Genomic DNA, 15,000 nt, shown 5'->3' on the forward strand with positions numbered 1-15,000 from the left:
ATATATACATATATACATATATAATATACATATATATATATACATATATATACATACATATATATACATATATATACATATATATATATATACATACATATATATACATATATATATACATATACATATATATACATATATATATATATACATACATATATATACATACATATATATACATACAATATATATACATACATATATATACATACATATATATACATACATATATATACATACATATATATACATACATATATATACATACATATATATACATACATATATATACATACATATATATACATACATATATATACATACATATATATACATACATATATATACATACATATATATACATACATATATATACATACATATATATACATACATATACATACATACATATACATACATATACATACATATATATACATACATATATATACATACATATATATACATACATATATATACATACATATATACATACATATATACATACATATATACATACATATATACATACATATATACATACATATACACATACATATATACATACATATATACATACATATATACATACATATACATACATATACATACATATACATACATATACATACATATACACACACATACACACACACACATACATATACACACACATACACACACATACACACACATACATATACACACACATACATATACACACACATACATATACACACACATACATATACACACACATACATATACACACACATACATATACACACACATACATATACACACACATACATATACACACACATACATACTGGATATATTTTTCGTGTTTTTATTCAATGTAACAGTTTTATTCAGCTTGAAAACCATACAGTGTTCATTGATGTATTGGAACATTCAAGATGGTGTCTGATTCTCTCTTTAACACGGTAAGTTTGGGAAAAGGTGTTATAAATAAAAACCCGGATAAAATACTGTTAAAAACTCGCTCAATATATGTTACCGTGACATAGGTTGACATATATTCGGCGAGTTTTTAATAGTATTTTGTATAGTTTTTTTAATTATAACACCTTTTCCCAAACTTACGGTGTTAAAGAGAGTGTGAGACGCCATCTTGAATTTTTCGAATACATCGGTAAACACTGTATGTTTTTCGAGCTGAATAAATATGTTACATTGAATAAAAACACAAAAAAATATATCCAGTTTGGCAGAAAAGTAACTTATCTTGCCTTTGATAACATTTATTTGTTATATATTTGTTTTTTGACAACTTTTTCGAATCTATGTGTACCGTAATACAAACCCAAAAAATGATATTCTATTTTTAGGTGATTACATATTACATGTAAATAACCTGAAAAGTTTGTGGTATAAAGGAATTTAAGCAAAAAAATAAAATAAAAATTAGAAATTTAGAGCAAGATTAGTTTTGCATATAGATTTAGTCTAAACAGATCATTCACTTTCAGAATAGATGCAAAAGTGCACCCCCTCCTCCAAAAAAAGGCCAATACACCTATATTAGAATAAATTTAAACTAGATATTTCAGAAGGATTTTGAACTTTTTTATTTAAGATAAAAACATTAAGAAAAAAATTTATGTGTGACAGTAATATCCAAGCATTCTGCATCTACCTAAGGTTGCGCAGGAGAGAAAAACAAAGAAAATACTTACTGGACCCATAATGGTTGCCTGCCAGTGAAATACTAAAATAAAACGAAAAGGAAATCGTTAAACTGTGTAATAAGAAAATGGAACAAAATCATTTTTTCCTCACAAATTATGGAGACTGGAAAGGGAGTGAAGAAAAACTAAACAGCATAAAACAAACAGGTTCACAGTTCAACAACAAAGAATCATCAGACGTAGAATATACAAAACATTGGGTGGAAATATGCAATGCTCTTTTTGTAAATGTTATTTTAATGTAAACTTTATCAATTTAGATTTAAAGTAAATAATTTCATTTCAAAAGTAGGTTCCCCTCAAGTTGCACATTTACTGGAAGTCTTACAAGAAATTAATATGGAGATTTTTGTTTAGAATTCAGTACAGGTGGCAGCATTCAACACCAGCTTCAATAAACCTGGAAACTACATCAACTGATTTCACAATTCTTTTCTTTTTTTGTAACAAGTTGGATGATGAATACTATGAATGGATTGAAACATCTCCAAATTTCATGAGCACTGTTTGACCAAGAGAGAATTACTGTTTTTAACAGTCATCTCATTATTCCTTGTGAGTGAAAAAAATATTGTGAAATAAGTTAATACAGTTCTGTATATTATTGAATACCCTTTATAAGAAAACCTTTGCAAATACATTGAAACAAGAGTTACAAAACCTTCACTTCTTGAACTTCTATGTCAGTACTGTCAAGGAAGCAGGAACCCAGAGAGAGAATTCCAAAGTCTAGCAATTTGAGGGAAGAAACTATTTGAACTTTGAGTTCAGAGCACATACTATTAAAATACTTGTAAAACAGACACAGATGCAACATTTTCTGCGATGGGTCAGAGGCTGGAATTTGGTTGATAATGCAAGGCCTATTAGGTTGAAGACTTTTGGATGCTGTCTAAGAGCAAGAGACTAGTGGCAGATGCACCAGCACAGATGCGGCATCAACATTCCATGCATGATCAAATAGTGGCTTTGTAGTGATATAGGATACTGTTGGGTGTGAGCATGGGGTAGAGAGCCCACTTTCACATCAACCTTGGCAATGTCCTCAAGGTATTTTTTCCAATTCTGCAAATGTTAAGCCAAAGAGTTTGAACAAAAAATTTTCAGGTAGCATATTATTAGTCATAACAATCAGTGGTTGAGGTTTCTTGTAATTGTTAAAGGTAACAAGTTTAGTCTTGGCAGCTCTTATGTAAGGCCAGTGAAAAATAGAGTGGCCTTACATAAGAGCAACATCAAAATTGCAGATAACAGACACCTCTATGTTTCAAAACACGTACACACATGCAGTGGAAACAGCTTCAAAATAATGCCAATCTTCCAAACAGACAATTATTTTTATTTACTTACACAGGAAAAAAACTTCATCACCAAATTCACTCCTGAACTGAACAGAACCTAATACCATCACACAAAAACATGAAATGCAAGGTACACTCGCATGCACACCCATACACATACACACACCCACACATAAATCAGAACCAACACATTAAAACACACACACACACGTGCGTGCATACAACCACACACAGACATAACACCTCTATCTCTAATACAACACACTGAACAATACCAACCCTACTTAACCTCGAAACCAACAACACTAGGAGACACCTAGAACCATAGTATAATATCTGTTCCAACACCTCGCTCCCTCCTCAGTCAGGGGAGGAGAACCCCCTCATGACTGAAACAACTATCTTCCCTTCTATCATCCCCCTCCCATACCTACACCCCCTCCAATGCCCCCCCCCCCCAGGAACCAATCCTGGGTCTGGCCATACCCACATGGGGAGACAAAGACAAATAAATAGAAACATTAAAAAATCCCCTATTTTAAATACAACCCTCTTTCTAAACAAACATAATATAAGACTAAAACGAAAAATCACAATACTAAAATCCAAGAATCCAAAAAATAAATATCAAAATAGAATGAAAGCACCCCTACCCTTACTTCAGAAGAGCCAGTCCCCCCTCCCCACACATACACATTAGTAACGACCTGGACCACAGCCGCCTTCCTAAGGAAGCAAATAACCCCAAAATACTATAAAACAATATACACATTCCCAAACCAATAAAAGCAAACACACACACACACACATAAACACACACGCGCACACCCTACCCCACCCTAAAGGAAAAGAAAAACACATTAGCAGAAAGAGATAGCGACTGACTACAGGTCAAAATATTCCTGGACAAACCAAATAAAAAAGCAATAAAAATTCAGCATACCAATGTATAATAAACACTTACAAGCCTCCACCCCTTGGAAAAACTTCAAACTAACTAGAAAATCGCCATTTTTACACATTTGACCGTCTGAAACTCACGAACGATTTCAATGACTTCAAAAAATTATTACAATGATCCAAACATAATTCTCAATGAAAAACCAAGACAAACGGAATAATAAAATAATGTTAAAAAATACACATTGTTGGTGACTACTCCCTTATTTAAATATATATATATAGATGGATGTATATAGATGTGCATGTATATCTATGTATAGATGTGCATGTATGTATGTATATCCATGTATAGATGTGCATGTATGTATGTATATCCATGTATAGATGTGCATGTATGTATGTATATCCATGTATAGATGTGCATGTATGTATGTATATCCATGTATAGATGTGCATGTATGTATGTATATCCATGTATAGATGTGCATGTATGTATGTATATCCATGTATAGATGTGCATGTATGTATGTATATCCATGTATAGATGTGCATGTATGTATGTATATCCATGTATAGATGTGCATGTATGTATGTATATCCATGTATAGATGTGCATGTATGTATGTATATCCATGTATAGATGTGCATGTATGTATGTATATCCATGTATAGATGTGCATGTATGTATGTATATCCATGTATAGATGTGCATGTATGTATGTATATCCATGTATAGATGTGCATGTATGTATGTATATCCATGTATAGATGTGCATGTATGTATGTATATCCATGTATAGATGTGCATGTATGTATGTATATCCATGTATAGATGTGCATGTATGTATGTATATCCATGTATAGATGTGCATGTATGTATGTATATCCATGTATAGATGTGCATGTATGTATGTATATCCATGTATAGATGTGCATGTATGTATGTATATCCATGTATAGATGTGCATGTATGTATGTATATCCATGTATAGATGTGCATGTATGTATGTATATCCATGTATAGATGTGCATGTATGTATGTATATCCATGTATAGATGTGCATGTATGTATGTATATCCATGTATAGATGTGCATGTATGTATGTATATCCATGTATAGATGTGCATGTATGTATGTATATCCATGTATAGATGTGCATGTATGTATGTATATCCATGTATAGATGTGCATGTATGTATGTATATCCATGTATAGATGTGCATGTATGTATGTATATCCATGTATAGATGTGCATGTATGTATGTATATCCATGTATAGATGTGCATGTATGTATGTATATCCATGTATGTATATATGTATGTATATCCATGTATGTATGTATGTATGTATATCCATGTATAGATGTGCATGTATGTATGTATATCCATGTATAGATGTGCATGTATGTATGTATATCCATGTATAGATGTGCATGTATGTATGTATATCCATGTATAGATGTGCATGTATGTATGTATATCCATGTATAGATGTGCATGTATGTATGTATATCCATGTATAGATGTGCATGTATGTATGTATATCCATGTATAGCTGTGCATGTATGTATGTATGTATATCCATGTATAGCTGTGCATGTATGTATATATGTATATCCATGTATAGATGTGCATGTATGTATGTATGTATATCCATGTATAGATGTGCATGCATGTATGTATATCCATGTATAGATGTGCATGCATGTATGTATATCCATGTATAGATGTGCATGCATGTATGTATATCCATGTATAGATGTGCATGCATGTATGTATATCCATGTATAGATGTGCATGCATGTATGTATATCCATGTATAGATGTGCATGCATGTATGTATATCCATGTATAGATGTGCATGCATGTATGTATATCCATGTATAGATGTGCATGCATGTATGTATATCCATGTATAGATGTGCATGCATGCATGTATATCCATGTATAGATGTGCATGCATGTATGTATGTATATCCATGTATAGATATGCATGTATGTATTTATATCCATGTATAGATATGCATGTATGTATGTATATCCATGTATAGATATGCATGTATGTATGTATATCCATGTATAGATATGCATGTATGTATGTATATCCATGTATAGATATGCATGTATGTATGTATATCCATGTATAGATATGCATGTATGTATTTATATCCATGTATAGATATTAGTGTTGGGACGATTCCTAATTTTTATACGATTCCGATTCCGATTCCAGGAAAATATTAATTAACGATTCCGATACCAAGTACGATTCCGATTCCGATTCCTAGGGAATTATTGTTTTGAAATATACCAGGTAGTTTTATATTTATGGTTGGTAATTACCAAATATGTTCCCTAACTTTGGAAGAGATATTTTATGTCTACACCGTCGTGTTTTGGTTTAAATAAAATTATTATATAGTAAACTAAACGGAAAAATTAGCAAAATTTATTTTAGAGAAAATTTATTTTAATTAATTGGAATACAGAAAAAAAAAACAAAGAAAATAGAATTTATCCTTCAGAGCAAATACAAATAAAATAGAATTTATATAACAGAACAAAAACAAGAAAATTAGAGAATAAATGAACACGATTCATTATTTTGGTCCTCATAATTTACAGATTTAATGAATTAAATAAAAAATATATAGCGGAAGAGAAAGAAAATATATACTAATTAAATATAAAAAAAGATAAATATTTAATTTAATAATTTATAAATGAACGTGTGTAATGAAAAAAACAATGTGACATGGCGCCGTAGATACAAAATAACCATTCCAAAGTTAACGACCATATTTGAGAAATACCATTAATCGAAAGTTTTTGTGTTTTATACCAAAAGGTAGGTATAGCGAAAAGTTACAAGTAAAGGAATTTCAAAAACGATTTTTTGTTTGGCTATTGATAGTTGTATTTGTGACGGCAGTTCTTCAGACCTCCATAATTCACAAAGAGTAGTTAACACCTATTGTTTTTTCTTTTTCATTACTTTTACATGTTGTTTCTAACGTGAAGAATAAGTTTAGCCAAACTAATTTTGAAATAGGGTATATCAAAGGAACACATATAAAAATTATACCACTATAAAAAACAAATGAAATACTAGATAAAATTGAGCAAAAATAGTTACCAAAATTACAGAAAAAGATAAAACAAAACAAAAAATGGTGAAGTTTGTTGAGTGAAATGAATTATCGAAAGAATATTAATTGAACTAATAGAAATGTTAAATAAAAAAAATGTCACATTTCAATATTTTTTTAATAATTAAATTCTCAGGGTTGTCGAAATTAAAAATTAAGTGATTTTTTTTAATTAGACTTATTTCGAAGCTTGTTACCTTGAAAAATACATTTTAAACCCTGTTTTTTTTTATAAATAAATTGAACAAAAAAACGCAATTAAAAAAATTTACTTGATAATTGAAACTTTAAAAACATTAAACATTGAAAAATTACTTATCTCACAAATTAACGTCCAATAAAGTAGATCCAGTCTTCATACAGGAATTCGGTTATAATAAATATATCTTTCCCAATGTTAAAAATTAAATCTTTTTTTTTTTTTTTTTTGGAGAGAGAGTGCTTTAAAATCGCCCGGGAATGCCGCCTAAAATTTTAAACAAGTAAATTTTAGGAGTTTAGTGCCTTTCAAAGACGATTATCATAATTTATTATCATCCTTTAATTTCCTTTTTTCCTCCCCCACACCTTTCCATGTGGTTCAGTAGTTAACCAGTGCTCCTGTTGCTGTCAGTCAGCTATCTATACCTAAGTTTTAATTTCTAGTTAAAAGAATTTTTCATGAATAGAATCAGCATTTTTAAAAATTATTTTTTTAGTTGTATATATTGTATTTACTCTTTGAAGTTAAGGAAGGTTAAAAAAATTGGTGACTTAGGCAAAAAAAAAAAAAAGACACTGCGATTTCGACCCTAACTAATAAAACTGCTCTGAGTGACTAGTTGGTAATTTTTTTGTTCCTTTTCTTTTTTATTTTGCTCCTCCAATTCATTTGGATGCTTCATAGTTAAATGTTTTAACATGTTGGTTGTGGTCATGTTAGATGGTTTTGTTCCTCGCGATATTTTAATTTGACAGACTTTGCAAAACTTCAAAAAGTTTCCATGCAAGACTTTTTTGGGGACTTTGAGGCCATATTAGAAAATTCAGTTTATCTGTAAACAAATAAATTACTATTAAATTTTGTTTTAAAGCTAGTCACTTATTTGGATAATTAATTGAAAATAATCCGCTAAAAAAGACAAAAAGAAAAAAATATAAAGGGATGGAGCGGTAAATTGTACCAACCAGTAGTTAACAAAAAAAAAAAAAAAAAACTTATAGAATTTAATTTTTGAAACCAATGTATAAAAGTTTACATAATGAAATGCAAATATGCATTTCTTTTGAATTTTTTTTTTTTTTTTTTGGTTGACTGTGTTCAATTCACACATGGTTGATGCGGTTCAATATTGCTAAACTACAAGTCTTAAGTAAAATTCTATTTATAAATACTTTTTAAAATGAAATTATTTAATTAATCGTAAAATTATTTAGACATAAAAATTAATTGATTAATTTAAAAAATATATATTAATTTCTTTTTCGTTCGGCAAAAAACTGCGTCAAACACTTTTTTTTAAATTTTCAATTTAAAATTCTAGAAAAAAGATATTATTCTGCGTTTAATATAATCAAATTCAGGGTTTTATCTTTCTGGAGAAAAAAAATTAAAAAATGGATTTTATTTCAATGAAATTTAAAAAAAACAACTTGACTGAATTGAATTAATTACCCTTAAATTAACGAAGGGGTTATTTAATAACTTTAGGTTTGGAAGAGATAGGTATGGGGTCGGTTTTTTTTAAACATCAAAAGAAGCCGACTACTGTCCAAATTTTGCGAAATAATACGTGATCAATTTCATTTTAGAGATATTTCTTTCAAAAGCCTTCTTTTAAAAAAAGAAAAAAAGTATATTGTTCTATTAAACCATTTACTGTTTTAATAATTTGACTTTGCTCGTTTTAAGAAAATATAAGTTGAAAAAGCATTTTCATTCACTATTAGAAGATTTGTCAGTAAAAAAAAAACAGTCGCCAAAAAGATAAGCGTTTTTTTTTTTTTTTTTACTCGCAATGTAGAGCCCTGCATACTTCTTTTCAAGTTAACTCTTTTGTAGTTTTGATCACAATAGATCTGAATGAATGAACCTTGTAAGGGAAGGGCACTAAGCAATGCCCTGTTAATAATGAATTTCTTTGGTTTCTTTTTATAACATGCTACATTTCTCTCTTGCCGTTAGAAATATCAGGACATTTTTTTCAACATCAGGATAAAAGAATCGTAATGAAGGAATCGGAAAATTAAGGTATTTTTTAACGATGCGATTCCGATTCCGATACCTCCCAAAATACACGATTCTTACGATTAACGATTCCGATTAATCGTCCCACCACTAATAGATATGCATGTATGTATTTACATCCATGTATAGATATGCATGTATGTATTTACATCCATGTATGTATGTATGTATGTATATCCATGTATGTATGTATGTATGTATATCCATGTATGTATGTATGTATGTATTTATATCCATGTATGTATGTATGTATTTATATCCATGTATGTATGTATGTATTTATATCCATGTATGTATGTATGTATTTATATCCATGTATGTATGTATATGTATGTATGTATATGTATGAATGTATGTATATGTATGAATGTATGTATATGTATGAATGTATGTATATGTATGAATGTATGTATATGTATGAATGTATGTATATGTATGAATGTATGTATATGTATGAATGTATGTATATGTATGAATGTATGTATATGTATGAATGTATGTATAAATGTATGTATATGTATGAATGTATGTATATGTATGAATGTATGTATATGTATGAATGTATGTATATGTATGAATGTATGTATATGTATGTATATGTATGTATATGTATGTATATGTATGTATGAAAGTATGTATATGTATGTATGAAAGTATGTATATGTATGTATGAAAGTATGTATATGTATGTATGAAAGTATGTATATGTATGTATGTATATCCATGTATGTATGTATATCCATGTATGTATATATGTCCATGTATGTATGTATGTATATCCATGTATGTATGTATGTATGTATATCCATGTATGTATGTATGTATGTATATCCATGTATGTATGTATGTATGTATATCCATGTATGTATGTATGTATGTATATCCATGTATGTATGTATGTATGTATGTATATCCATGTATGTATGTATGTATGTATATCCATGTATGTATGTATGTATGTATGTATATCCATGTATGTATGTATGTATGTATATCCATGTATGTATGTATGTATATCCATGTATGTATGTATGTATATCCATGTATGTATGTATGTATATCCATGTATGTATGTATGTATATCCATGTATGTATGTATGTATATCCATGTATGTATGTATGTATATCCATGTATGTATGTATATATGTATGTATGTATATCCATGTATGTATGTATGTCCATGTATGTATGTATGTCCATGTATGTATGTATGTCCATGTATGTATGTATGTCCATGTATGTATATCATGTATGTATGTATGTATATGTATGTATGTATGTCCATGTATGTATATCATGTATGTATGTATGTATATGTATGTATATATATGTATGTATCCATGTATGTATGTATGTATATCCATGTATGTATGTATGTATATCCATGTATGTATGTATGTATGTATATCCATGTATGTATGTATGTATATCCATGTATGTATGTATATCCATGTATGTATGTATGTATATCCATGTATGTATATATGTATGTATATATGTATGTATGTATATCCATGTATGTATGTATGTATGTATGTATGTATGTCCATGTATGTATGTATGTATGTCCATGTATGTATATCATGTATGTATGTATGTATATGTATGTATATCCATGTATGTATGTATGTATATCCATGTATGTATGTATGTATGTATGTATATCCATGTATGTATGTATGTATGTATGTATGTATATCCATGTATGTATGTATGTATGTATATCCATGTATGTATGTATGTATGTATATGTATGTATGTATGTATGTATGTATATCCATGTATGTATGTATGTATATCCATGTATGTATGTATGTATGTATGTATATCCATGTATGTATGTATGTATGTATATCCATGTATGTATGTATGTATGTATGTATATCCATGTATGTATGTATGTATATCCATGTATGTATGTATGTATATCCATGTATGTATGTATGTATGTCCATGTATGTATGTATGTATGTCCATGTATGTATGTATGTATGTCCATGTATGTATGTATGTATGTATGTATATCCATGTATGTATGTGTGTATGTATGTATGTATGTATATCTATGTATGTATGTATGTGTATGTATGTATGTATGTATTTATATCAATGTATGTATGTATGTCTTTATATCCATGTATGTATGTATGTATGTATGTATGTGTTGCAATATTTTTGCCCTTTTAATGGGGTATGATCCCACACAGTCGGACGATTCTATTTATAAACGATGCTGCTAAGGACTGACGAATCAAATTAATTCACGTTCTGCTACCAACCAATCAGAAACCAGAATTGCTTCATAAATATTAAATATTTTCTGGAGCAATTTCACATATTCTTTCCCGGGTTTCGACACGGTAAGAATATTTTGTTCCGTGGAACTGTCTACTACAAACAAGTCACCTACCAGGACTTGTGTGTAACAGCGAACCATCTGAAATTCAAAATGGCTTACACTTCTAGAGGTTATGCGCCCAGCGTGCGTCTTTATTTCGATGCATCCGAATCAAAATTCGAATCGTGGCAAGTTAAATTTCTGGGATATCTACAAATCCAAAAGCTACACAAAGTACTAGAAACACAACCTGGAAACAGAAACGACCCCGACTTCATTGAAAAGAACGCAACTGTCTTTGCGGAATTAATACAGTGTTTAGATGACCGAAGTCTATCACTGGTAATGAGAGAAGCCCTGGACGACGGCTGCAAAGCATTAAACATATTGAGAGAGCATTATTTATCGAAAGGAAAACCCAAAATTATTTCTTTATACACTGAACTGACCTCTCTAAAACGAATGGAAGCCGAAACTATTACTGATTATATAAGAGCCGAGACAACTGCAAATTCTTTAAAAATGTCTGGTGAAGTTATAAGTGACAGTCTGTTAATTTCCATGGTCCTTAAGGGATTACCGAGTGATTTCAAGCCATTTACCACCGTGATAACCCAGAAAGAAAAACCCATGACTTTTAGCCAATTCAAGGTGGCACACAGAAGTTACGAAGAAACTGAAAAAAATGATCACAGAAAAAAACGAATCCACAAATATCATGAAATTTAAAAATACACACATAAAAACACCAAAATCGAATTATACCCATGCCAGGAATAAAAAACGCAACTTTGCCAGAAGCAGGTTTTTTCCTAAGAAAAGTACAAAAGTTATTTGTTATAATTGTGGACGGCCTAATCACAAGAGTTTCCAATGTAGATACAGGACTCAAAATGGCGACTACATTAAAAATAGAGAGCTCTGTTAGCGAACATACATTTTTATTTTCGTGTACATTTGAGGCTTCAACAAACAATGATAATTTTCTTGTCGATTGTGGGGCCACGGCACATGTGATTACAAAGGAATCTGATTTTATCAATTTTGACCCCAACTTTAAGCCACAAAATCATTTTGTAGAACTAGCTGACGGGAGTCGAGCCAATGATATCGTTTTGAAAAGAGGCAATGTGAAAATCTCGCTAAAGAACAATAAAGGTGAGCTATGTTTCTGTATTCTAGAAAACGCTCTTCTAATCCCCAAATTTAAGCAAAATATATTTTCTGTACAAGCTGCCACAAAACAAGGTGCAAATATAAACTTTAGCCCCAATAAATCAAAACTGGTATACCCAAATGGAACTGTATTCGACATTAAAGAAAATGGAAGACTATATTATTTAAATAGCGTAGTCCCATCAAAAACCGCCTGCCATGATCTACAGACATGGCATAAAATTCTTGGACACTGCAATATTCCTGATATCAAAAAGTTGCCGACTGTAGTTGATGGAATGCGAATACAAACATCAAAAACCTTCAACTGCGACGTCTGTACGCAAGGGAAAATGACAAACTATCAAAAGATACCAGACAAAAAGGCCAAAAAAATTCTATCAATGGTGCATTGTGACTTGAACGGTCTCGTAGAACCGATGGCCAGAGAACATTATAGATATGTGTTGAATTTCGTAGATGACCATTCAGGTTTAATAATGGTTTACTTTTTAAAGAACAAATCTGATACCCTGCTAGCAACTAAGAAATATCTAGCCGACATGGCCCCCTACGGTGAAATCAAGTGTATTCGCTCTGACAACGGTACGGAATTCACCAATAAAGACTTTGAACTTTTACTAATTAACCATCATATCAGGCATGAGACATCAGCTCCTAGATCGCCACACCAAAACGGTACTGCTGAACGTGCGTGGCGGACACTTTTTGAAATGGCAAGATGCCTACTCATTGAATCAAAACTCCCTAAAAACCTCTGGACGTATGCACTTATGGCGGCAGTCTATATACGCAACAGGTGCTTTAACAAAACACTATCTAAGACTCCATATGAATCTTTCTGCAGTAAAAAACCAAATTTAAGCAGAATGCATATATTTGGTTCAACTTGCTTCGCATATATAGAGAAAAAGAGTAAATTGAATATTAAAACCGACAGAGGTATATTTCTTGGATACGATAAAAACAGTCCAGCCAATTTAATATTTTTTCCCGAAAAAAATAAAATAAAAAGAATCCGGTGTGTAAAATTCACGGACACGTTTAATTTTACAGACGAAAACCCGTCATATGAAGAGGATGAAATTATATTACCTCAAATAATTAGAACAAACGAAAACAATAAAAATGACGGAGACGAGAGTGTCCATGATGATGATGATGATGACGAAGTCGAGAGATATTCCAAAAGAAATAGAAGACGTCCCGATTTTTTGGTGGTCGACAATATAAAAGATTATCAAATCGACTATTGCTATTCAATGGAAAATGCGCCAAAAAGCTTCAACGAAGGAATTAATTCAGAACATTGTGAAGAATGGAAAATTGCCATGAAAAAAAGAAATAGATGCCTTAACCAAAAATGATACCTATACGGTAGTGCCTCTCCCAAGAGACAAACATGTTATTTCTACCAGATGGGTCTTTACAAAAAAGAGTACAGCGTCAGACAGAGCAGTACAAAGCAAGATTTGTTGCTAAGGGGTGCTCTCAGATTTACGGTAAAGAATACTTTTCTACGTTTTCGCCGACCACAAACCTAACAACAACCAGAATTTTAATGCAAGTCGCATCACAATATGACCTAAACATCCATCAAATGGATGTAAAAAATGCTTATTTGAATGCCCCAATAGACTGTGAAATTTATATTACCCCTCCAGAGGGATTTATAATGAAAAATAAAAATAGCGTGTGGCGACTTAACAAGTCATTATATGGTCTAAAGCAGAGTGCCCAGTGTTGGAACACAGTATTCCATAATTATATTATTAAACAACAATTTGGACAATGCGCTGTAGACCCCTGTTTATATACCCAACACAAAGACGATAAACTACTGATTTTGGTTTTATGGGTCGATGATATTTTAATCGCATCAAATTGTGACATAATGTTAACTGATGTTAAGAACAAATTAAGTAAAAGATTCAAAATGACCGATCTAGGCAAAATATCCTGGTTTCTGGGGGATAGAATTTACTCAAAGCAAAGGACTTGTTACGATGACTCAATCGAGATACATCGACGAAATACTATTAAAATTTGGAATGGGAGAGTGCAAGAAACGCTCTACACCGGTCGAAAATGATAATAAAAATATACACACAGAATCTGAAATAAATGACACACAATATCGCGAGATTATAGGTAGTCTTATATATTTAATGACTGGAACCAGGCCCGACATA

General features: G+C 30.7%; 1 protein-coding gene across 1 annotated transcript in view; it reads right to left on the reverse strand.

Moving 5' to 3' along the window:
* LOC145266455 (ubiquitin-conjugating enzyme E2 2) overlaps nt 1-15,000 on the reverse strand; it is a 275,170-nt gene that overhangs the window by 167,224 nt on the left and 92,946 nt on the right. Inside the window, exon 3 of the mRNA XM_080122134.1 lies at nt 1,701-1,732. Within this exon, the coding sequence (XP_079978260.1) occupies nt 1,701-1,732 (32 nt within the window). The remainder of the gene's footprint in view (nt 1-1,700; nt 1,733-15,000) is intronic.

Source organism: Euprymna scolopes, chromosome 41 (genome assembly GCF_053919585.1).
Source record: "Euprymna scolopes isolate OS-2025 chromosome 41, ASM5391958v1, whole genome shotgun sequence".
NCBI lineage: Eukaryota > Metazoa > Mollusca > Cephalopoda > Sepiida > Sepiolidae > Euprymna > Euprymna scolopes.